The 27,295-nt window shown below is 43.7% G+C and overlaps 1 protein-coding gene across 1 annotated transcript in view; it reads left to right on the top strand.

The window, feature by feature from the left end:
* LOC144477146 (uncharacterized) overlaps positions 1 to 27,295 on the top strand; it is a 330,738-nt gene that overhangs the window by 233,248 nt on the left and 70,195 nt on the right. Inside the window, exon 4 of the mRNA XM_078194634.1 lies at positions 290 to 400. Within this exon, the coding sequence (XP_078050760.1) occupies positions 290 to 400 (111 nt within the window). The remainder of the gene's footprint in view (positions 1 to 289; positions 401 to 27,295) is intronic.

Raw genomic sequence — 27,295 nt, 5'->3', positions numbered from 1 at the left:
TTATAGAAGAATATTTATTAATCGCGTTTAGAAAGTTGTTTAAGAGAAAAAACACTTTTTACCAGAATTATATTAGTTACAATTTGTCGGTACAATTTTCATGATTTTTAAAGCACTGTGATTTTATGTTTGGTATTAATTATTCCCTTTTTGGAATTCTCGTACGTGTTCCTTATCTGAAGATTTATATGAATTTATATATATCTATGTACGCGTGTATGTACACGTGTACGCATTTGTACACGGAATGGGAGTACATTTATTCATCGAACATGATTTATTGCCGCAGGAAAGTCTGGAAGAACGGGTACAGGAACTGGAACAGGCGTTGCAGGCGGAACGACTCGCCGCGCAACGAGACCGGGCGACGATCACGAAACTTCAACGGCAGATCAATAAGGTAAGTCGAACGTTGAGCACAATCTACCTTTTACAGGGCCATTTGTTAGTCAAAATCTTGCCATTGACCTAACCTAAAATTACCCTAAAATACCCTCATGAAAATTACAAGTTTTCTTCTCTCGTTAAAAAATTCTCTGAAAAAATAATGAGGCTTCCTTAGATCTGGAAAAAACTTAATAAACTAGAACAATAAATCAACCTTAAACAATAAACATCGTCCAACGATTTCGCATGAAAACTAGAGAAAATCGTTCACCCTACGATTCAAACAACGTATAAAAATCGCCGCGCTTCCATAAGTTGCCGGCGAAAAACCCTACGAAGGTCGCATAATCCCGCGAAGACGCATAAATTCGCGGCAGCCTCGAACATAATCCCGTTTATTCCATTTTAATCTGTTTCGCCGGCGAACAACGCCGCGACGGGCGTTCGAAATTGTGGGCGCGATCGCGAGGGTGAAGAGAGAGAGAGAGAGAGAAAATGATGTACGACAGGCCGGGTTGTTGGTCGCTGCGTCTGACGTATCCACGGGGCCCTTTTCCCAACCCGCCCTCCATTTGCAAGCCTATAAAGTATCCGTGACAAAAACAACCACCGAGCAAAGAGCGGAAAACTGGGGAAACACAGAGTGCCAGGGCCCGGTAATCTGGCGTTGATTTATGCGACCGGCGCCCCGCCGTCGATGCCCCGACCACCGTCGCGGCCGAATTATTTATTTACGAGAGATCGAAAATCACAAATCTATTTTGTCGATCGAGAGCGTCGATCGAACGGCCGATCACTGTCAGATCGATCTCCGATCGAGAACGTCGTCGACATGTTAAATAGGTCGGCCGTGAAAGCGATGAGAGTTCGATACGGCGACATTCATTTCTGACTGGCTTTCGTAATTAATTACCATTGAAATCGTTATTTGGAGGTGTTGAATTTTAATGGAATATTTCTGAAAAGCGGCAGGATTAAATTGATGTGTTTGAAAATTTTCGTTTCAGTTTCGCTGGTCGAATTATTTGGATTTTAGTGGAATTTTTGGGGGAATTTTACTATAATATAATAGACTATAATATACAATACTGCAATAACTCTAATACTATAATAACTATAACATAACTGCAACACTATTAAAATAGATATATTACCAACATATTAAATAACGATAGAAACAGTCTAAATAACGATATTTACATTGTGGGTGTAAATACATGAAACCGTGGACGTGTTAAATCGCTTTGCACTGATAAAAAAAATGTTGTTGGTAAAACATAAGTGGACAGAACGGGATAAAAGCTTCCGCGGTGCGCGGCGTTGTGTCGAAGACAAATTAGTTTCAATATTTGCGATCCGCGCGCGTGCTGTTGAATGAAAATCGACCGACGTGTCTGCTCATGGCTGTCCCCGTCCACTTTTGGTACACGTGTACCAATTTATACGGGCTCGACGATTTTCGGAAAAATTCCACGCGTCTGCGATTCCTTCCTACACATATCTATACATCTATCTATACATCTATACATCTATCTGTAATATATTAAATTCGAAAAATCACTGGAAAAAATTCTAGACAAATCAAATTAATTGAATCAATGAAGCAGAAACTAGAATTTCATATTTCTAATGAAATAAAAGATATTCTAGTAAAAATTAAAGTTAACGTTTTAATGCTGACGCTACGAAAATATAAAAATATAAAAATATATTACGCCACATTAAATATTAACAATTTGGTAAAGAAATACTTATCGCCACCGTGACTTTAAATAACGAAAGAATTGCAGAAGGTGCAGCAACCCTTCGTTTCGAAATCGATCACAGTAAACCACATCCGTTCGCCGAGCATTCCTCGCCGCCATTTTACAGAAACTGCATAAAGGAAACCACACGCTGATCAGAGTAATTCGTATTCCCGGTTCCCGGTCGAAAGAATGCCGGACGAGCTTCGGCGAGAGTATTTTCTGCGCCGCCAAAGCAAACAGAAATTAGGAAACGAGAAGGGGGTATAGTCGAGGCATAGAAACGCGCTCGAAATTCCCTTCGGTCACGAAAGGACCGAAACAATCCTCGACGTCACGCAATGGCGGCGCTCCCGCTTTCGCAGATCGGATCTTAACGAATTTCCATCCGAATTAGAAATCAGCGCGAGAATTAGAGAGATTCGTTTCTTATCTCGGCGGTGTGGAACGTGGCCGAGCTAGGACCAGGACTCCCGGCCGTTCGCGGCCGAACAATTTCTATTTAAGCCGGCGATACGCGAGCGTGAACAGAATCTTTCATTCGAATCGGCGGAAACTGAACGGTCGCGATTATTCAACTTTATTCGCGTCGCGTGAGCAACTTTCATTGTAGGAATTTTCTTCGATTTAGGCTGAGACTATTTCTAACAACGCGACGATTTCAACATTGTGATTCTTTGATAAATTGGATTTCTTGATTTATTTATTTTCAAAGATATTTTTCAAGCTTCGAAGTTCCGAGATTTATGTATTTTTCAAGCTACTTTTAATGCCTTAAAATTCTGAGAATTATTCATTTTTACAGGTAAAACGACCTGTTGGCATTTTCAAATATTTTTTAAATTCAAGAGCAATAATTAAAAATAACAGAACGTAAGATCCTCTTAAAAATACGAGAGCGCTGATCGCGTTGCCGTTCTCGAGGCAGAGGGTATTATAATACTCCGGAGTTCCAGCCTGGGAGATTACAAAGTCGTTTTTGGCAGATAAAAAAAAGTCGCGCGGAGGAATTGAAGGCACTCTTCAATTAGGTTTCATTCTTTTACGTCTCATCGCGGATTATCCTTCCCGTCCCGTTCGCCGGCAACTTTTCTCCGGTGATCTCCGCGAGGCAACGAAGTCTAAAGAAGTCCCCTCGTAACTGTCGATAAGAGAGTTTCCCCGCAAGTTCCTCGAGAATTTCGTCCCGGCGTTATCCGAGTTTCCGCGTCTCACCCTCTCTCTCTAACTCACTCTTTCACTCTCTCACTCTCTATCTATCTATTTCACTCTCTCTATTTCACCCTATCCCTTTTCGTCGCTGATTCTCTCTTTCCCTCTCGTCCTATCTCTTTTCCACTCTTTTCCGTCCTGTCTGGTAGCCGGGGCGCCTTAAAAAATGCCGAGCACAGTTTTAGGGAATTTTCAACGATATTTACGCCGCCTGGGAGTTATTCCGAGCAGCCGTAGCAACTTTATGCCTGAAATTCTCCCGGATAGTTTTTAAAGGACACTTACCCGTGTTCTTATTAACGCGGGATCCCGTTCGAGCCTCGACGTTTCCGCTGCGGAATTATCGTCGCGTCGATCTTCCTCTTTCTCTCTATCTTTCTTCCTTTCATTATTATTATTATCAATTCTATTCAATTATTAATCGTGAGAGCTATACGGCGCAGTCTTCTCACAATTACCTTTCATACAGGTACGTAATTCTTTATTCTTCAGTTACGCTCCTAGCGTAACAGGATCAGCGCGGAATTAGAATTATGGCATGATACGGGGATCTAATTCAGTGTTCTATGGCGAGACGTGGAACGATCGTGGAAACGAAGTTTAATGTGAAATTGCCTGTGTAAGGCTGTTGTTAAATTTAGATTAATGATATGCTGGAGGAGTTTTCAATTGCAGATTTGGTATATTGTTTTATAAGGATAAAATGTGAACGATGCTTTCCTGTGTGGAGTAAACAATTTTTTTTGTAAAAAGAAAACGATGGTGAGAGAGATGGTGCCTCTAAATATTAAATATTAAATGTAATATAATATAATATGAATTATAAACCAGTAAAAATAATTAAAAAACCTTTTTGTCGTTCAACGTCCGCTACTGTCTTCGATACTGTTTCGCAGCGAAATATACTTTCTCGCACAGGAGGGTTGCCAATGAGAGAGAGAGAGAGAGAGAGAGAGAGAGAGAGAGGGAGGTGGGGGACGCGGGCCGTAACGCGTAACTTATTTTAACGCCACTCGAGCAACACGCGTACCGTGCTGCCGAAGTGGTTGTAGAGGAAATAGCCTATTATTTGTAATGAATACAGGGCTCGCGAGATAAAGTTGCTTTGGGGCGGAGATCGGAAAGGGGTCGCATCGTATAGAAGGGTTATTCAATTATAATTCGGAATCTTCGACGCGGCCATTAAACGCGATGCCCCCCGACCAGCGAACTGTTCAAACTACGGCCAATTCACCGTCCAATCTTCTCGTCCACCTTTTAATTTCATTGCACGACAAATTGCAACTTTTAAGGCGATAGTATTAATTGTTTTTTTTTGTTTATTGTTGGAAGACGTCGTGAGACGAGTGTGACGAATTGCAATTTTTCAGAGAATGACAGGTAGGTTATTATTCATTGGTTAATTGGTTCAATCTACCGAACTGTAGATGTACATGTATAGATATGTGAATATATATTTTTATATAAATATTTACCAAGAAAAATATTTATCAAGACGTTTCTAAGCCGTCTTTAAATCGTCTGCCTGAACGTCTATCTTTAAGCCGTCTTTAAACCGTCTGCTACTGGACGTCGCCTTCGTACGTCTTCAAGACGTCTCAACAACGTCTCACCAACGTCCCAAAATTGCACTCTATAAAATTAACGAACAAAGCCGCGAATCGTCGTGAAAATCGTCAATTGCCCAATTGTTGAAATACTACGTCGTCAGAGGGTTGAAGCCCCGTTGATTCCAAAGGATCGCGTGAAAAACAGGAAACGGGCTTCGAAAGGCCGAGAGAGAACGAGAGAGAGAGAGAGAGAGAGAGAAGAGAGAAGAGCCCTTCAGCTTCAGAATTTCCACGGAGGAATTAGTTTCGCAGGAACAATTAATCCCGGTGAACAACGCGACAGGAACAATCCCGTGGCCTTGAATCGTTCCGCTTCCGTGTCCTCTCTTCCGGACAAGGTCCGCGCGCGCAGACGTCGCGGAAGGGGTGGAGTTGGTCTCCCCTCGCAATCGCCTTTGTTCCACCATGGTGGCGGGGCAGGTCGCGGCGCGGCCACACCATGCCGGGGAACAAATGTTTTCGGACACTCGAAACGAAATTCATTAGTTGGAATATAATAAAGCGCGCAGAGAAGGAAAGAGAAAGAGAGAATAAAAGTGAGAGGAAAAAAGAGAGAAATGGAGAGCGAAAGAAAGAGAGAAAGAAAGGCAGAGAGTAAAAGTGAGAGAGAAAGAAAAATATAGAGAGAAAGAAAGAGTAGAATTGAGAGGGAAAGAAAAAGCGAGAGAGAGAGAGAGAGAAATAAAAATAGAGAGAGAAAGGAAGAGAGAGTCAAAGTGAGAGAGAATGGGAGAGAGAGAAAGAAAAGGGCCGCGAAAATGAGAGGAGAAGAAAAAGCGAGAAAAATCGTGAGAGAGAGAGAAAGAGAGGGGGGGGAAGGGGATGGTCGGTCGATTCAAGGAACTTTGTAAATTCCGGCGCAAACGAGAACAGAGACAAAGCGGGCCTCTCCGCGGATTAACCGGCCGTGAAAGTGAATTGAAACGGAGGACAGACGGTAGGAGAACGCGTTGGCCCTCGAGGTGAACGCAGGTACCCCAGAGCCGATATTGTTCTGCGTGGATTCTTGCCGAAATGCTAATGCCAACCGTATTGCCAATTATTTGCACCGTTTGCCCCGGAAAACTCTCCGTCGTTCGCCGTTCTCCTTACTAAACGGAAATATTACCGACGTTTAATTATCGTTTTATAGTGTAAAAGATCGTTTGCAAGATTCGACGCAGTCGAAAAGATCTCTCATGCCACGAGAGCACAGTAGCAAAAGTGAATTCGGGCGATTTGATCGACGGCTCGGTCTCGCGGCCGCAGCAAAACGCGTCTGGAGAGTTAATCACCGATATTAATGGCGATTCCACGGCGGGGAATCGTTGCTCCGACACTTTCGTTCGCCGGTAGATAAGACGAGCACGCGGTTGAAATGCTTCCACGGATGATGGTATCTTTGGCCGGGTTACCGTTTTCGCCGCGAGTTTCGAATTTTCCCGGTTTCTAATTACAGTTATTTTCCATAAATCATCGTGCCCGGCGTTCGTTTACCCGCAGATAACGCCGCGGCGGCGCGCCGGTGATAGATGGGTAACATCGAAAATCTTTTACGCTTTTAACGCGGCCTGCACTTTGCGGTATCTTCGCCGGCGATAATGACGGCCGGCGGCCGCCGTTTAATCTCGGCTTCCGCGGCGCGGCGAAAAATCATTTCACGGGTGATTCACGGCGGAATCGGCGTATCTCTGGTGTCTGTACCGGTATTTCGAGGTCGGACTACTTGTTACGTTCCTCGTCGTCTTCCTCGCGACGAGAAACAGCTTCGGGCGCTTCCACGAACGAATCGTTGAATCAATGATTCTGCGGCTTGACGCATTCGGGTCGAGCGATGAATATGCTTGATGAACACGTTACACTGAATTACGCGAAGTGGGTCTAGGCAATCCATCATTTGTAACGTATACAAAGTAGAGATATGTGTGCAAATAGAATAAAAATGGTAATAGGAATAGCTGCTGTATTGAATATTCTATTACGTTAATAAAGATGATAATAATAATAATAATATATGTTTATATATAGATATTGATATACATTTATAAAATTAATTACTGTAATTCCCGAGTATAAAAATCAATCAGGATACCTTTGTTAATTTTTAGAAACCGTAAGAATTATTTTACGATATTTTAGCTGTTTCTTTAAATAGCGCGAAAACAACGTTTCCGACGTGGTTTTTCCACCGTCGACGGTAATTCCGGGCGTACTCGAGAATGAACAGGATCCAATTAGGCATAATATCCTAATCTCCCGAACGAGATCGCGCCGTGGACGGAAAAACCGAAGCGGTTACGGCCGTTTTGGCCATTTCGGCCGTTGCGTATGCAAATAAGCGCGATTTCGAGGCAACCGGGTGTGGGTGTGGGGGGGAGGGAGAGGACGATATTCCTGGTTTTAAATGCGTCGGGCCGCGCGATTTCTTTCGCCGGGGCCGTGTCATTTTATGAAGAATTTTTACGAGCCCGGCGCGCGCGTCGCCGCCGCCGCCGCCGGACCGCTCTAATGAACTGCACGCGTCGCGTGAATTAAATCGTTTAATTGGAATTCTACATCGTGTGCCGGCAACGCCGAGCGGAAAATCCGCACCGGGGAAACGTGTTTGCCGGCGCGAGTGCGCGCTCCGGACGAGACCCTCTTTTATTTTAAATCGTTTTAATATCGGGGATTCTTGACGGTTTTATGTCGTCAGGAATTATATCGACAACATGTGATAACGTACAATGTGTAATAATGTGTAACAATATAGAATAACGTATGAAGATACATGTATAATAATATGTTATATTCTATAGTAAATTGGATCCAGATGTAATTGACTTAAAAATACAAAATGACGATACATAATAATATGTAATAATAATTTATATATGGTAGTAGTTCAGATTAATATATAGTTGATTGAAAAATACAAGATAACAATATATAAAAATATATAATAACATAGAAAAAGTATATATAAAAATATTTCATACCTAACTTAAAAATCCAAACCCCCAAACCAGCAAAAAAATAATAAAATATAAAATCAAACCCTCGCACCTTGATATCATCGTAAAATCAGCGAACAGAAAATTATGGAGTTCGAGTAATTTTCAACGACCTATGGAGACGATCGCAGAGATTCGAAGGTTTTCCGGTCGGGAAGAGCACAGCGTTCGAATAAGTATGCGGCGCGTGTCCGCTTGAAAAATCCGAGGGAGAGAGAGAGAGAGGAGCTTGTTGTAAAAGATTCCCTGGCCCGCGGACGCGCGGTCGTGGCAGAAAGCACGAAATGCACTCCGCGTTAGAAACGCATTCCTTGCTATCCTGTCGCGGCATGCAAAACAACGGAATAAACAAGCAATAACCGGGAGCATTTCATTCCGAGGCGCGAGAAGCGACGGAGGAAGCCTTTACCCTCTCTCTTCTCTGACTCCGCGTGTTTCCAACCTTCTCCGACTTTTCCGCGTTTTCCCGGACAACGATATATCATCTCGGAGATAACTACCGTGTTGCGCTCGCGCGCGAGCGCCTTCTGAGATCGATCACTATTACACGAAAACGCGAACGATTTAACCTATGATTTAGCCTACGATTCAGCTTAATTAATTTCTATTAGAATAAAAATGTTTCGGTTGTGTTCTTTCATATTATTATTTTATTTTTATTGTATTTTATTGTATAGTATAGTATGATATAAATGAATTGATGCTAGTCACTTGTAATTTAATTTAATATTTATTATTTTCATGTCAATTTATTAAGCTAGAAAATATGTATACATTTCTGTATTTCATAATTTCATCGTTTGTAATTGAATTTAATATTCGATATTTTTATGTCAGATTATTAAGCTAGAAAATATATAATAATGTGTCAATTAAGAATATTGAATATTAAATTGCATTATAAGTGACTAGAATCAATTAATTTATATTATATTATATCATACAATATAATACAACAATAATATATATTAACACAGATAAATCCAGAAAAAAACACAAAACCCTCCCTTCGCGTGTCTAATTTAGACGTCGCAACTACAGCGTGGAACACAGGACGTCTCATCCCTTACCTGTGCCCCGCGGTCGACAAAGGTACTCGCCGGACCGTCGCCGACGCGATTTCGCCTTCGGTCCATTTGCAATCGGAAACGACCTTAACTTTCCTGCCGTTTGCGGCAATGCGTTCCATTAACCTAACTGAGAAGCGTCGGGCAGGGAGGAAGGGCCAATGGCTTTGCGCAAAGGGAAAGTCGTCTAAGGGCGGAGGGCGAGGGCTTTAAGAAGAACCGGAATCGCCTTCACGGTAGAACGACTCTCCCTTGTCCGAGTCTTTCACCGGCTAAACGAGCCCCTCTCTCTCTCTCTCTTCTGCTCCCGCCGAAAAAAGTGGAAGCTTCCCTTGAACTTCAATGGTCGAACAATGGCCGCAATTTTTTAGACAAACCCCTCTTCTACGGTGAAATTGTTTCGCGGTGATCACGGTCCTCGTTCGTCACGGTCTATGAAAAGCATTCCGGTGCAAGGCGGGACTTCTTCTTCTTTGTATCGTTCCGCCATCTTTATGGCTCGCGATATATTTTGATAGGACGCGGTACGATTGAAATTCAAATTTATTCATTTGTACGTTTTGTGAAGCTGTCTGTTGCGGGTTCTTCGACTGTTCGGGGAGCGAGTCGTAATAACAAATTAGTGGAATAGTTATTCTTTTGTTGGAAGTGTGGTATTCCGGTGTGATAAATGATAGATGATGAATAGAGACTCGAGAGATATTTATTATTTTACTATTATTTATTATTATTTTACTGTCTAGAATTTTTTAAAAATATGTACGCTAATTCATAGATATAGTAGTCTTGGTATTAATAAAATTATCGAGAAATTATATAGTGACATGATATAGTGAAATTTAATAATGTGTACAGTGAAATTTAATAATCTCTGTAAATTGTCATAACGAACTAATAATTCTCTTAACAATTTTTAACTATGAATTAAACTTCCAACTTTTTAAAAATATATCTGAGAAAGTATAAGCCTATTATTTTCAATTGAAAACATCCCCTTTGAAGCTGAAACTATCGATCGCCGCAAAGGGCCCGCGATAAGAGCACTATGACGAACCGAAATTTGTATCATTTCCTTTCTACATAGAGATAGAGATCGCCTAAACGCGTACAATCCGACCGCGATCGTAGATAGCTTGTCGGAAGTGGGTCACTTTTTTTCAGGGGTGGTTTTTCCCTTATCCGAAGAACGGTGGGCCCCCTCGCGCCGTTCACGTGTGCTTTAAAGGAACTTTATGGACAAGCAGCCGGAGTCTCGGGCGACGCCGAATGGCTATTTTACGCACGGCCTGGGACGATATCGCGGAAAAAATGAACTTACGAACGGCGAAATGAACCGGAGAAATGGATAGGAAGGAATTGGGTGTATCGTATGAAAGGAGAGATAAGACGCCGAAACACGGCGGAGTTATGATGAAGGGAGAACACTGTAACGCGTGGAATCCACCCTCTGCGAAGTTATACGTCGAAGGCAAAGCAATGCGTCTTATCTATTGAAACGCGATCGTTTTAATTAACATTAATAAAAATTACATTGACATAAAAATCAGCTACCCTCCAATTAAATTCTCTCAACACCCCTGCGTCTACTAAAATAAATTAAACTAAAATTACACGCGACTTAATTGACAACTTAGACAGTGAACTACCCTTGCAAATGCATGCTTAATACCGCGTTCAAGTATCCAAAAGCGACGATTATCGAATTACGATCGAAGCGGCCGAAATTCTTGAAATTCTTGAAATTCTTGAAATTCTCGTATCGACGCGATCAGCTGAGCGTCGAACGGGCACCGTCGACAGCAGGACTTTCACGTTCAGCCTTGTCCGGCGTTCTTACCAGCGGCAGATACGGGCGACAAGGGTAGGGTAGGTACGTGGCCGGGTTTCAGGATCCAGGCAGAAACTGATATATGTGCGTGGATGGTGGCGGCCGTCCGTAAGGGCCGGAGATAAACTTAATTGAATGGCTCCGGGGCCCGGCGCGCGAACTGCCGTTTTGTCGTCCGGTTTTCCTCGTTTCTGGTCGGAATCGTAGCGGCGCCCCGCTTCCCTATCGGGGGGTGGGCTGATTTACGCCAGCCTTACACCCCTGGATCGCGTGTACTAAACGCTTCGGATCCTTATACGTTATGAGGTGGGTAGGAAAAGTCCCGTAGCACACGCGCGGACCGAATCCGTCCCGGTGAATATAAATCACCTGTTAATGGAAAACGTCGCCGATTTGCTCGATCGGCTCCGCTGAACCCGTACATTCTTCCGTCCGATTGATCGTCCGCGCGGCCCCTTTCCGAACGTTATACTCGACCGAGAAAACGTCGTCGGCCCGACTGCGAAATTACTTTGCCCGCGACAAAATAACTCGACGAGAAAAAAAGCTACGATTAAATCGCGTCGACAATTTTCTTAGGTTCTTCGAAAGCTTCGTTCTGCAGATTTATTTATCACTTCGCGGTGTAAACGTGACGGTAGATCGTTACACAGGCTCCAAGTATAGCTCTCGATTAACAATTAAAAGCAGGTAACAATGTACCCCAGGTGCAACTTAATTTTATATAGAACAAGATTCGTGTCCAAGGTGTTTATGGGGTTATTAACTCTGATTTATGTAATAAATAAATTTTAGTTGCATCTATGTCGTATTGAAGGCGCGATCTAGATGGTTAGTTGGATCTGTTTTCGAAGCTTTACGCCCAGGTGGAACACCTTTAATCGTTCCCCTGGATTATCGGGTTAAATACTAGTAGCCAAGGTAAACACGTCTTCGTACGGCCGAGAACTTCCGAATCGACGAGCTCGGCCACCGCGGTAGGACAAACAACCGCGAAACATTAATTCCTGAAACAACAAACGGGCCGGGTCGGGCATCCCCAAGAAAAATAGCGGAAACATCGAGAGATATCAGGGGCGAGGCATCATCTTCCCTCGAACACCCCCAGGAAGAGGATACACGGTGGTGGTACGTTTCAGAAAAAGGTTCTTTCGTCCATTAAAGGGCTGTGGGGAACGATGTTAGTTGCAATTCTGAGATTAAATTAATGTAACGTGTTATAATGGTATATTACCAATGAAATAAAATAGTGTAGAATTATGTCAAATAAAATGGAGTGAAATAAAGTATAATTCTATAAAGATAAAGTGGAGTAGAATAAAGTAGAATTACATCAAATAAAATAAAGTAGACCAAAAATAAAATACAATTACACGAAATAAAATGAAATAAACTATGCTGAAATAAAACACAATGAGACAAAATAAATGAAAATAAAGTAAAATAAAATAAAATGGTGTAAGAGAAAATGGCAGCTAAAATTCCGGGAGCATAGTGCTTTCGAGCGTCGCGGTAGTCCAACGGTGATCGATAACTTTGATTCGGGGTTATACACGGCGACACGGTGATCAATAGTGATCGTCGCTGCCGCATAGCAATTTGCCAGCAATAAGGGTATCCCGGGGTAAGGTTAAAGAACCTAGCTGGCCGGTACGTGTGCACAGCTTCTGGGCTTTTCGAAGTGGAAAACGGGCGTCGCGACGGCGCCACCGACACGAACACACACAGACGACGACCGTCGACGTATATATACGTCGTTCTCGGACAACGTTGTCTGCTGGTTGTGCGCGCGGGGGAGGATGGGTGGGAGCAGCGCGCGCTGCCGTTGCTCTGATGTATCGTTACGCGTTCACAGCCGAAATTGTCTCGGCAAATGAGGATTGGGTTAGGTCAATTACCGTTCCAGATTGTTCAGTGTTACGTTTATGGCCGCCGATCATACGCCGCGCTGCAGTTTGAACGTCGTCCACGATTATTACGCGGGACCGCTTTCCGTTTATTGGCCCAGTCTTTCGTTCCCGCAGCGGGCAACCACTCAACGGCCAGATTTTAATCGAGAATTCGCTGCTTTATATTTCCTTTTTATTCAGAGCTGTTTCAACCCCTTGATATAGCATGTTCTTTATTGCATTTCGAAATCTTTATATGTGCAATGATTTTTTTTTTATTTGGACCATTTTCAACCCCTTAACGTGCCATTTTCTTATCTCAGTGATTTTTCAGGAATGGTAAAACGATGTTTTAGATTATAGCGAACGGGTGAAAAGAAAGCAGACACGGTAAAATTATTACATAAATTTATGTATGGCTAGAAAGTATATGTTCTCAGACGTAACTACTTCTTCTCTTTATGCGAAGCTTTCTAAAATGACTTTTCTCTTTGCTAATTCAGTAAACACCGACACGCGACCAGTTCGTTTCCAATCTTTCTGGCTTTATTATTAAGAACAGCGTTTATATTAAATATCTCAACAATTAAACTACAAAATTCTATAACAAGCCATAAAATTCTATAAAAAAATATAAAATTCTACAACGAACTATAATCTCGGCTATAAAGAGCTCTTCGCCACTGCGCAAAGTGTCATCGAAGAGCGATTGCCACGCCTCGACATCGCCTTTCGATACAACCTTGACACAACAGCGTTCAAACTAGAAATCATAGCGCGGAGTCGACATAACCGGACCCATCGTTTTCTGCTGGCTGTCGAACCGAACAATCGCGTTCGTCGGGCCGGCGAACTATTTCCGTCGATGTTCAAAGCCACCGTTAATTATCTGTCCACCGGTCAGAAATCGAATCCGGTTCGGCTCGGTGTTTGGATAGCGCGCGCGCGCGCGCTGGAATTTCGCGGGGCCAAATCCAATTTATGCGTGACGAAGCTTCTTTGTGGACGGCGCGAGCTTATTGGAAAAAATACTCGGACCTCGGCCCCGTCGTCCATAGATCCCGCACAATCGTCGCGTAATTGAATAATCGATAATCAAAATATTGAACGTACAACGCGCGGAGTCGCTGCACCCCTTCCTCCTCTCACCTGATCGTACGGAACGTAACATCCCCGATATAATTGGCATTTAACTGCTATTCAGAAAATAATTGCGATTTCTCCGGCGCGGCGACGCTTCGACGTTTGCTAGCGCTGCAATTTTCGAAAACTTTTAGGTTATGCTAGTTTCACAGGAACGAGTACAGTTATGAGGAAGAATAATTCTGCATAGGAGATGCGAAATTATTGGGAGTTGTTACAGGAAGACCGTAGAAGTTTAATTATTTTAATCGGTGATAATTTTTGATTACTTAAATAGATGTTAAGATATTTGAGTGATAATAGTAACAAATCTCCCCCATCCCATATCCATCGTCCGGGAAACGCGCGAGAAAAATGAAAGTCTCGACCGGGGGTGTAAATATCGCGGTGGCCGCGAGAGTCGCGGGAATTCATCACTTTCAACTCTGTTTGCGGTTAATCAGTTCCCTGGCGGGAGTAGGAGGCCACCGTCGATGAAAACGAAAGCAAATATATAACCCGGGTTGCTGTTAGAGCAGCAGCAGGAGGAGGAGGAAAGGAGGAGGAGGAGGAAGGACGACGATCCGTCATCCGTCAACTAGGAAACGCCTCGGCGCATTAAGCCTCCCGATCGGAATAGATGGAGGCCTCGTACATCATCGAAGAAATGAATTCGTCTTCGGTTAATGAGTCGCCGCCGCGGAGAGTTTCCCGGCGACGACGCCGAGGGAATAGAAGGATCCCTTCGAGGCGGGTGTTCCAGGGTCGGCGAAGGGAAGCCGGCAGAGGGAAGTCGTAACTTTAATGCGCAGGACGACAGGATAATCATTATTGTACCGCGGGCCGGTCTGCGGGGGCGTAAACAGGATGTTACCCACCCGCGCGCCCCGCCCGCGTGGCCGCTGATCCGCTGCCCCCCCCCCCCCCGCTCCGTCAAGGACGTTAAAATCCCGAATAAAACGGGGCGGCATGTGTGCCAGAGCCAGCCGGCCGGCTGCCTTCATAAATTCCACGGCTATTCAGGAAATATGGAGATTTCGGCCGGTGTGCCTCTGTGGTCCACGGAAATTTATACAAATTCGCGACAGCGCGCGGGCATTTCATTAAATAGGAATTCTCTCGTGCTGTGTGCTGTGTGCTGTGTGCCGTGGCCAACGTGTGGTACCCGCGAACCCCCCTACCCCCACCCCCGCTAAATAAACCGTTCCCGAAAATGAAAACTCGCCGAACGGCGCAAACTTCATCGGCGCTATTGCAAAGTACCCGTATGTAATGTATACCGACTGCATTTTTATGCGGAACGGAGCCCGTGGACGCGTTAATTGCGAGATAGGCGCGGTCGCGTCTGTTCCGATACGTTTTAGTACGAAATCATGCGGTATGTGGGGGGTATCTTGACAATTGTTAATTGTAGCAACTTATTTACCGTTTCGTAGAGATTGTTAGCTAATTTTTCGTGGATATTGTTTGAATCGTAGAACTGGAATATTTTTGGAATATTTATCTTTCGTTACCTTTTTTATTTTATTCAAAATAATTCCAGACTTCTAGTTAAAACAGCGTCGAGTAGAAAGGGTTGAAAATCAACGTCCTCCAAGGCTGCGCTTTCATTCTTATAAAAATTGCACGAGGTAATGGATCGAAGCGAACTCTTTCACGTGTCAGCGAGGCCTCGATGAGAAATTCCCGGGCCACCCTGTGTACGCGAGAGACCGGATCTCTCTCTCTCTCTCTCCGGGCAACTTGTCTCTCGGCAGCGGTTCGATCGGTTCCGATTGTGCTTCCAGTTGAATAGGGACACGGTCGGTGGCAGGCCACGCCTCGGCTCCGAATTTTTCGGTGTAGCTACGGGGAACCACTTGTTCGTTGCCCCGTCTATCGTCGCGCAACCGGCCCGATAACAATGGGAAACGATAACAGGACGCGAGCATTGCTTTTACAGAGGTCCCCGTGCCTAACAAGCCTCTCAGGCTCCGTTCAGACCCGGACTCTATCTCCCTCTCTCTATCTCTCTCACTCTCACTCTCTCTCTCTGCTCGAATCCGTTCGGCTTCGCTCGGGTTCCATCGGTGGCGTTGACGTATCTCCGCGATATTTGCATGCGGCCGCAATTTATCTCGGATGTCTCCGCAAAGTGAATCTTAGAATTGGCCGTAGACCGGGCACCGCGAGAGGGATGTATCCTCATCAGTCATTGATTCCCGCGGGAGTCACCTCTACGCGCGTCTACGCGCCAACCCTCTCTCTCTCTCTCTCTCTCTCTCCGCTCCTCTCTATATCGTTTCCCTCGGTTCTATCGTGCACCGGAGATTCCTTAACGATTATCGATTAAACGCCTCGGGAACGATGACCAAGACCGTTCCGGGGAAAGTTTACGAGCTTCCACGGCGACGCCGTCTCACGGCGATCTTTATCGGCGACGCGGGGCCACGATCCCTACGGGGGTTAATTACTGACAGTGATTTCGACGCCGCTGATCCCAGGCTGCCGTACCCGCTACCAGACACCGCGCTCTGACAAACGAGACTCATTCGTGACGATGGTCTTCGCTGCTTTGCTAGTTTCCTGGGGAAATTTCGGTTTCGGAAGGAGCTTCGAATTTATTCGATTTTTAGTGGAATATTAGTGGAATAAATGATAGAATTGGTAATCGAGGTTTCAAGGTTCTGGTTAGCTTAGAATATTAATCAAATTAATACCAAAATTGGTTCCAAAGAAAAAAATTCGACAAAGTCGAATATTAATCAAATTAATACCAAAATTGGTTTTAAAGATTTCGAGGTTATGTCAGGATAAAAAGTCGAATACTAATCAAATTAATACATACTAAGCGAAAAATATACCTCATTAAAAAATAACTTCTGCAAAATCTGCCGCAAGGAGAAAAAAAAAGCACCGAATAACCCAGCCATAATTCGCGAACAAATGAGAGTGTACATCGGTCGTACAAACTGTCTTTATCGAGCATAGGCGATCGGGAGCGGGTGCCACCATGGATCGCGTTAAACTCGATTTATCATTGTTGAACGTCTGCACGGTTATCGCGGATGCCAATTAAAACGATTCCGTAGTCGGTTACCCCCTACTCTCCCTCGCCCCCCTCCCCCTCCCAGGCCCGCGTGAAATATAAGGCTGATGGATGGGCGGGCAACAACCGGGGCGACGAGTGAACGCGTTATTAAATATTATTTCGCGAAAACTCCGTGGAAACCAGCGCGGCGTTTCATTAACGCCATTAATCACCGGTCATCAAGTGGGATTCGATCAATTTACCGTAAGTGGCATAAATCGTCGAAGAAAACGGCTGGCCGAGCCTTTATCGATTAATCACGTTGACGCGTTATCCGCGCGAGCGAGCGAGCGAGAGCGCGCTGGTAACTTCTTCCCGAGTTCTGTAATTGTTGAAACTCCTTCGGCGCTCTTCCCTTAATTATTAATCGTCATTGATAAATGACGGTGCTCGTACGACGCCGGTAAATAAAGAGGAGTGCTGTGCGAGAGCGCAGAGCGTTTCCGCGCGCGCGCGCGTGTCGGAATCGCGCCGCCCGTAAATCTCTCCGTCGTCGCAGAAAATCTCCAGGTGCCTCGTAATATTTTTTTACGAAGACGCGTTGATTGCAGACGGCGATCGGTCATTGTTCCGCTCGGCGACGTCTTATTTGGAACCGTCGGCCGTTTTATCGGACGTTTTCGAATCGTCTGACCTTTTTACCCTGATTTTTCTTCTGTGATTAATCGAACCCTGATCATTTTTAATCTTCGAGTTCTCGAGATTGTGCTTGAAGGAGAATTTATTATTTATTATATATATATATATATTTTTTTTTTTCTGTTGGGAGATTGCATGTTTTTTTTTGTTCATTGATCGAAAGCGAAAGATTAACCACGGTTCCGACAGAAATTTTATCGTCGCTTGAACGCAAACAACGCCGGATCAAATATTTGCCCGGCACAGGCAGCCTACATATTTACTTTTTTGCGTTGACTCTATTCTCGACGAAGCCACGTGGTTCAGCTACTCCACGCAAATGGAGTGGAAAGAGTATATTCGCAAACAATGGATACTTAAGCGTTCGCGGCGCGGGGCTCCGGTTTTATTTCCGCATCAATGTCCGACGGAAACGGGAGAAATCTGAAATATGGATATCGCGAACTGGGTGAGCGTGACATACAAGAGAAACAATAAGGCATTAATAATAATACTTGCCACAGGTGATATAAATATTGAATCTATTACTAATAAATGTATATTTATAATCTGAGAAATCATAAATCAAAGAATTAATTTTGTAGAAAGGGCAGAATAAATATTAAAACAATATTCACCCTAAAATACACCTAAAAATTAGAAAATTGTCTGTAGAAAGAAATAAATAGCTATCAAATATATTTTTAAAATCTAATCAGTCAAAGATTAAGAACATTAATACCAAGGGCGAAAATAAACTATAAACCAGTGAGAAATAAACTGAAAGCTGGTAAAAAATAAATTAATAATACCTAAGAAATAAATGAAAAATACATAGGAAATAAATAAAAAGACTCACATTCTTCGAAAGAGGGAAAACATTTTTCCATGGCGGGTAGAACGCCGCGGCGCTTTTATTACGATCTTTCTACGTTCTCCTCGTTTCCGTAAACGTCGTCGAGGTTCGCTCTCGGTTTCGTTTCGAGTAGCGTTCGAAGCGGGTTCGAGGGAGGCGAACGAGCGAGCGAGCGACGACGACGACGAGGGTTCAAAGTTTTCCGAAGACCGCCGATGGTGAAATTTTAATCCGACGGTGTCGCCGCCCTTCGCAGACGCGGAGCTTCCGGTCGACCCTCGTCCATGGCCGAGGGGAAGTTGCAAAACGGCAAACAAAGAATATTAGCGCGATTACGGGGCGGGGGGAGGAAGGTCGACGGTGGTTTCCGTGCGACTGTTATTTCGTTTGGCTCCCGAAAGGGGAGTAGGGGGGACGGGGTTCGATCCCTTCCGCGAGCTAACGACCGAACGGAAACGAGATCTTTGTCGGTCCACCGCTATCTTCCTTTCCCACGTAGTTTCGAAAGAATGTTACCGAGACGAGAAGTTACGGCCCTCGGCCGACCGACGCGCGGATTAAAGTTGCGCTGCGGAATCCGAAACTGTGCTCTTCCACCCCTGCGCTACACGTACTATATATAAGCTACGTCTACTGTAATACTGCTGCAAAGACTCGTGAAACAATTCCTTTGTTTCTTAGCTCCGAACGAAGTGTATAAATGTTATAAGAAAATGGTAATTTTACATTTTACAATGAAAATAGTTACCCTTTGTTTTAGGTTAAAATACTTGCGCTATATATTCATAAATGTCTTAGGGTAGTTTTAGAACAGAGAGAAACTATACACAATATAATCGATAGAAGATATATAAAATTGATCTGAAAAATAGATTTTGGTTAAAAGATGACGGATCGACGAACGTTGAATTTTAAATAGGCTTTTAAGGAATTATGTGCAATATCAATTAAAATAAATCCAATCTCGAGGCGGCGTTCAAATCTCCTCGGACTTCATTAATAACAAAATCAAAGTTCCCGGCAATATTGTTACCGGCCGCCGGCTCAAACGAAATTCTATTCGCCATTGGTCGACGGTGATTAGTTTGCCCGGAGCTTAATTAATCCGGCGCTGTATTAATAATTTCCCGATAGGGCGCGAACCGATTCGACAACTTCGATGCAAACAAAATGTTAATGAACGGACGGGAGTCGGCCGAAAAATCTCTTCATTATAAAGTTCGGCGAGATTTTAACAACGACGCTCGGGCAAAAAGGGGTGGGGTGTGGCCGCCTCTTAAGATCGCGGCGTATTAAAGTTGCTGTTCCCTTCGAAAGAACGAGGGCGTTGTAACCTTAATTACTCTCCTCTTTTCGAGCCCCTTGTCACGACGATACACCGACCGTAGTATTCCAGCGGGAAACCCCCATCGATCGTTTCTTCCACCCTAAAGTATCGTTTTATACGGACAATTTCGTGAGATGCATCCTCTTTTTTACATCCACGATTCTTTTTTTTCGTAGCTCTCGAGGAGAAAGAGAAGACGGGGTCACCGCGTCACGGAAAAATGATAATTAGTTAATTAAACGAGCGGTGGTCTTCTCCGACGGCGAAGACGAGATTCTTTTCGCGCGAACGTCGTGGCCGCGCATAATCGAAGCGGCCGCGTGGGTGGATCGGTAAATCTCGGTTTTTACGCCGGATCCACCGGGGGTTTATTGTCGTGTTCTTGCGCCGGCACCGTGGCAGAGATAGTCCGGTCGCGGCCGGCCGACGATTACGTTTCTCGATATCGGTGATTTATTGTTCCGCGTAGGACCGCGAACGTTTCCCATTCGATTATTATTCACCGCTGTTGAAACCGCCGTCTTTCCGGGCACGCGTTATCGCGGTTTCTTGACCTAACCCCCGGCCTTATCATACTTCATCGTCTGCTGTAAACTAAATAAGAATTTGTCAGTTCGACGCCTCTATATTAAATCCGATCAGCTGACACTATAGCAACTGGACACGGATTTTGATTATAGAATAAAAATGGGACAAGTTAATTGCAGAATTTTTATTACGGCTATTTGGTGATGATCGTTTTTTCACAAACGGAAAATCTTAATTAACGTAAACGTATCTCCGCAGAAAATTCGTCTGTTCCAAGCTAATTCGCATCCGCCAAATCGGCGTCTTAGATTCGACGAAACGAAGAGCCAAGCCGACCGAGAAGATTCGAACGGTTCGTGGACGTCCGATCCAAGATGGCGGATCGTTCTGAATACTGCTAGCCGGCAATTTCCGGACGGCTCAAATTTATTTCGAGTTAAGTCGAACAAACGTCGTCCGGCGACAGACACCAGGGGGAGGGAAGGCAGAGAAAGAGTGTGTCGGCAGTCGCGAAAGGTGAACGGAAATAAGGGAAAATAGGAGCGCGGGGTGAGGCGAAGGGGTGAAGACGGGGGAGAACGGAAGGAGGGCGGACGGGCGTCGATAAACGACTTTGACCGATAGAGACGGAACGGGAGACGCGTATGAAGAGAATCGAAGTTCACGGAGACAGGAAATAAACGTGATAGCGGAGACGATTCGAACGCAAACAATGCGGACCCGCGGGAATCGGCGAGCTGAAAATGATTTAGCTTCTTTAGCTTCTGAAAATGATTTATGTTTCTTATGATTAAGATTGATAATAAAATAAAAATATTATTAAACATAATGAAATTTTTCTCAAAAATATATTTACGAAATATATTTATCAATTTACAAGCCATAAAGGGGTGTCCATAATTTATAAAACGAGCTAGAATTTCGTAAATAACAGTTTTAGGAGACCGTCGATATTTTCAATCGCATATTAATATAATTTAATATAAATATAATTTAATTGCACATTTGTCGCGATTATTGTTTATCGTTCCGCCGAGAAAATAAAACGTTGAGCGCGAGAACGTTGGAAAACAACGTGGAACGAGACAGGAACAAGGAGGCGATAAAATCGGGATGTTCGGCAGTAAACTAGAGCGCGAGGGAAACGGAGTGGCGAATGCCAAGCAAATACAGGAGGAATTCGATGGAATCATACGCGTGGAAATAAGACAGAGAGAGAGAGAGAGAGACAACGGCGAAACGCTTTGAACGCGGAGGAACCGTGTTACGGAGCGGCGCTCTTTTGAACTCGGCCTTGTGCTGGGGGATTTCGAAAAAAATCAAAACTGCCACGAGTGCTGTCACGCGAGAAGAAAGCTTCGACTGTCGTGTCCACTCGAGTATAATCGCGAGAAGGTGGGAGAAATTCTTGTATGGGGTGACGGATGGAAAACTTGACGGAAAATATCGTTGCTATTTATTCAGAGGCGATGGTTTCGAAGAAAATTGTTTTTATCGATAGAAAAATTATGGGATTAGATGAAATCAAGTTACATCAAATTAAATCAAATTAAATCAAATTAAATCAAATTAAATCAAATTAAATCAAATTAAATCAAATTTAATAGCAACCTCTCAAAGAAACAAACGAAAAATTTCACATTTCTTCTTACAAATAATTCTACTATCAAAAAATTCAATTATAATAACATTTATTATAGTTTATTATAATTTATTAACCGAGCCATCTTTCCGTCCTTTTACCCTGCCATTTATGCAACGCATCCTACGAGAAAATGGCGGGCGTTCGCGGAGAATCAGCGCGACAAGGCGTGTTTACAAACAGCCGTACGCTCTATCCGGGCACCTGGAACGTCTCGTTTAAACGTGGCGCGAGCGAGCGAGCGTCGCGACGGGAATATTCCCGGCTTGATAAAAACAGAGGCAATTTGGCAAAACGTCGGCTTGATGGTCGCAGACGCGAGAGGGTAACGGCGCGCTGCGCGCAGGAGGCTCGAGGAGAGGAGCCTCGGGAAACGCGACAGGAAACACGGCAAGAACTCGTGAAAATGGGGGTGGTGGCTGGCTGGTGGAACGGCCGCGGAAAAGAGGGTCGTAAGGAGGTGGGCACGGGGCGTAGGATATCTCCTTGCAAAGTGGGATGTAAATTGCTCGCACGTACATTAGTCATCATCAGTCGCAGCCCAACTTCGTTGGCCCCTCTCTCTCTCTCTCTCTCTCTCTTTTTTCCTTCTCTTTTTTCTCTTTTCGTTTTTCACCCTCGACGACTTCATCGGGGGAGGAAAAAACGGACTTCGCAATCGTTCGTTTGATTGGGGCCCCCCCTTTCGTCGTGTCACCGTTTCGAGGCTCGAGCTTCGCAACTTCCTCCATCGATCTTCCCTATTAACCCTTTGCACTCGAGCGGCGACTGCGCGGCGCTACTAAAATTCTTGCGACACGCTCTAGAATTATTTTTATAGTTATCCCCATTTAGATTTAATCAATCTAATTAAACGATCTAAATACTACGACTAACCTTCAACTCGGCGATCGAAGTATAAAAGTTGCAAATGTGGTTGGACCGATTAATTAAACAACGCGTGTAAATAAAAGGGGGTTGCCGGAGCAGTTCGCGAATGCAAATTTTGTTCGTCCATTTTTTCGACGAAGCAGTTTCGCTCTTTTTTTTCGTGATTCATGGTCCCGTTGGTGAGGCGCCCTCGAAGGCGCGATTGGTCGAGGGCAGGAAAAATTGTCATCGGAGGATGCCTGTTTCTTTTAGGGTGCCGGGGAAAACCGTATCGTTAATTAGTGGCGGTCGAAGTTGGCGATTCCATTCCGGGCCCCCGTGGCGAGAATTAACATTTCGCCGCGACGCGGCGAGTCGTGCCCTCGGGATACGACACTTTATTCGATTCACGGACAGGGCTTTGGGGGTGCGCGTGCAACGCCCGGTTATTTGGAAAACACCGTGACGCCGATCCCCGCGGATGTTTATGCGAACCAGGATTTATGGGCCGGCGCGAATTTACATGTAAATAAATTTATTTGATCGTTCCATTGACTTGGACGCGCGACGCGTTGTCCCTTTTTAATTTTGCACGGCCACTGTTTTTGTATTTGTGCGAATAAAAGTTATTGTGATTTTATTTAATTAATAAAGAGTATTTTATAGGGTGATTGAATTTATAATTGAATATATGCCAGTTGATATTGTTCAATATAGAAGTGAATGGATGGAGGGTAAATGTAATTTAATGTTCAAGTCAATACGTCAAGTATAATGCAATTTAATTTATTTGTTACTATACCTCTGATACACTATAACTGAATACACCATATCATACAAAAAATAATATATAATTCAATACAATATACCATGTTAATGTAATTGAGCTGATTGCAACGAAATGAAAGTTCAAATTTGAACTCCAGGTACCTCAAATTGAAGCAGAAAGTGTCTACTTTACGATCCCGGAAGGTACATTCCTGTAAAACGGTCTGGGATTTTTTTATGATTTTTTGAATCAAATCATCGGGGGTATTAGGCCGTCTGGGGCTCATTTTTGGACTCTTGGCGAGATTTCAAATACTTTTCCGTGGAGCAATTTGGACTTTAGGTACCCCAAATTGAAGCAGAAAGTGTCTACTTTAAGACTCCGGAAGGTACATTCCCGTGAGACGGCCTGGGATTTTTTTATGATTTTTGGAAGCAACTTTTCGGGAGTATTGGGCTGTCTGGGGCTCATTTTTGGACTTTGGGCGAATTTCCAACAACTTTCAAATTGCTCCAAAGGGTAGAATCTCGATGTCCGCGAGCCAAGTCGCTGAAACAGTCTCCTCGAGCGACGGCGACGTTTTACCCGCTACCCCATTCGGAAGATCCTTCGGCGAGATTAATCTCCGCGAATTACACTCGGATATTACGTCCGATAAATAAGGAAGGCTGGAATCCGAAAGAGATCCCGTCGCGCAACGCGACGTCTAGTAAAAGTTTTAATGCGTCAGGGATCGGAACGGATCTTAAACTCCGGGCGCGTCGGCGTCGTTCGGCGGGGAACGAATTAGCATGAAAATGTGCAAGATCGGGAGGACGTTGAATTCGAGCTGGTCGGCCGGTGAAGGCCGGCGAACATATATGTTAATCCTCGGATATTTATGTGAGACAGTGGAAAGCCTTATTGATGACCTTACCGCGGCGCGTAACACGCGCGAAAGTCTCCGCCACGCGGCGATGAGAAACGACGATCGACGCCGCGAAAAAATGAGGCGAACGTAATGGTCAAATGTATTGGTGTACACATTCTCTCTCTCTCTCTTTATTTCTCTCTATATCTGGCTATCTTTCTCTTTTTCCTTGTCTCTATCTATCTGCCTTTTTCTCTCGCTTTCTATGGGACACACGCGAGTTCACAGATTTCCGCCGGTGTCACGGGGGTTTCAGCCATCGATCCTGCCGCGCTGCCCGTCGCCCGACGAAAAGATTAATACGTTTCAGACGATCCCTGGCAGACGGTCCTCTCCCGCGTCTGACGACCAACCCCCGACAAAACCAGCGGTAATTCCTTCGGAATAATTCCCGGCCCCGCGTCTACGCGAAAAAGAGCACTGCGATTAGACAGCTGGAGGTACAAGTTCAATCACAGATCTCAACACTCCAACGGCGAAGCAAATCTGTAGATAAATAATTTAATTGAATTTTCTGAGATTTTTCAATAATTTAAACCCTCTGCCATTTCTCAGCAATTTAAACCTCTGACATCTTAAGTTTAAATTTATAACTATTTTTCTGACTATAATATAAATTTTCTGATCATAATCTTTCATTTATAATATTTCAGTAATTTAACCCTTGTAATATTTTTATTTTATATAACAAGGTGCCATTTTATTCTCATGAAAGTCAGTCTTGTGATTAATGCCACGGTGACGCTTTCAGCTATTTTTTAAATATAGACTTCGATGAGAAATGTGACAGGAAATTACGCGGAGATTAATATACTAAAGGTTATGTCTGAATACGAGAATATGTGATTATATTGTACTTGGCAAAGGCGTTCACGAGGAGAAGGAAAAAAGAGAATAGTGACACTAAAAAATAGAACAACAATAACAACTGCATTGCAATAAATTGCCGAACACGTGCGAAAGCCCCGCGAACAATTCGGCAACACCTAATTTCGGTTTCCCTTATTTCGTGGATTATTATTCGAGGTATACCCTCTCGATTTCATATTCACGCAACTTCGCGATCAAGAGGGGGCGGGACGCCGCGTTAAGAACGGGGTTGAAGGTAACAAATTGCGTCGACAGTTAATAAAACCATGATGGAAAGTGTACAAGGGCACGGAGGGTGGGGGCGGGGGCGGGGACGTCGGCAAAGGGAATTCAATACAAGGAATATGGTGCGTGGCTCCGCAGCGACGAAATAGAATTACATATCATTTTCCGTCTCGGCCGATTATTATTCCGGTTTAATTGCGTTCATCGCCCGCCGCGGTCACAACGTACATTTGCAATACAATAAGTTTCTGTTATGACGATTCGAACGGGCCCAGACGCCGAATTGTTAAAATATGCATGGAATAATTATCCTAAATGCAAGGAGACCGTCTCGCGGTATAATTACTTCGATCCTACGGGTACGCGTAAATTATGATTAGACCGGGTTCCTTCTTCCGGCGAACGGGTTTTCCACATGGCTCCCGAAAGTCGTACGCTAAATTTTCAACGTCTCGCGACAGCACGATTTATATGCTCGTTGAAACAAATTGCGCGGCGATTAAACTTATTTTATAGCTTGAATTTTTCTCGTCGCTTGCGTGAAAATGGTGCAAATTTGAACGTCTGCAGAAACGTTAAAAAATTTTTATTTTTAACGAATTCACCACAGATTTAAAGATTGAAGCTTCCTCTTTAAAATGACGTATCGAAAATTGGTGTACGATTTTTTTTACTCGTTTTACGAGACGGTAAAGAGGGGCAAGTTCGGTCGCGCTTCATATTACTGTAAAATAGGCAGCGACTATTTTATTCGATAAAGTTACTAAAAAAAATCGTACATCAATTTTTGATACGTTGCTGTAAAGAGGAAGCTTCACGCTTCAAATCTACGTAAAGATCAACGTCGAGAAAAATTTTTGAACGATTTGACGAACAATTCAATTCGCAACACCTTCAAGGTAGCGCATGCCACCATATTCGCACCTGTAGCATTATACAAAAATATGTCAGAATAAAATGAATTAAATGGCATAAAAGTAGAAGTTTCAAGCTTTAAAACGAGTGCAGTTTCATTGTTTTATCATTTTTTTTCGCGAAATGGTGACAGTTTATATATCGAGTACGTGTCGAAAATCAGAAAAATGTAAAGGACACTCGATGGTGTATTTCTTCTCGATGGGGAATTTTAGAAAATGGCGATCTTCGTGCTTTGGTGGAAGCGTTTTGGACGAAAGAAACTGGAAAACATTCGAGTCGCCGTATAAACATGCCATAAACATTCTCAGAGCTTTCTCTCTCTCCTCTGCGCCCTTCCCTGTACTCACCGTGGCTCGCTATCAAATAAACTAGCCCCCTTTAGCACACTTCCACCCTCTAGCGCACACATACGAGACCAAGAAACGACTATAGTTGCAGGATCTGCAATTTATCGACCGTCAGCGTTCCTTTTATATTTATTTTATTAGACTATATGATACACATGTTTCGTTAATCTGTTATCTATATATATATATGTTTTATTAAGCTGTTATTTATATTTATTTTATTAATTTGTTGTGGTGAAAATCTAAACATTTTTTTTCATTAATCTGTGGATTTATATATTTATTTTATTAATTTGTAAATATAGAAATCTATTTTATGATCTAAAAATCTCTGTATTTATTTTATCAACATATAGACATATAAATTATTTAGGAAAAGGTTTTTCGCGAAAAATTGGTATATTTCTACAGAGGAAGTTTTATTTGCCAGCGAGTAGACAGGAAAACACAAGAAATGTTTGGATCCAATGCGCAACATACGGTCGTCATTGAATTTCCCTTCATCCCTCCTGCATCCTCGATTCCACCCCTCGA

This window comes from Augochlora pura, chromosome 11 (genome assembly GCF_028453695.1).
Source record: "Augochlora pura isolate Apur16 chromosome 11, APUR_v2.2.1, whole genome shotgun sequence".
In the NCBI taxonomy this organism is placed as follows: Eukaryota; Metazoa; Arthropoda; class Insecta; order Hymenoptera; family Halictidae; genus Augochlora; species Augochlora pura.
The sequence above is the reverse complement of the archived record's forward strand: the minus strand, read 5'-3'. Positions and strand labels throughout refer to the sequence as shown.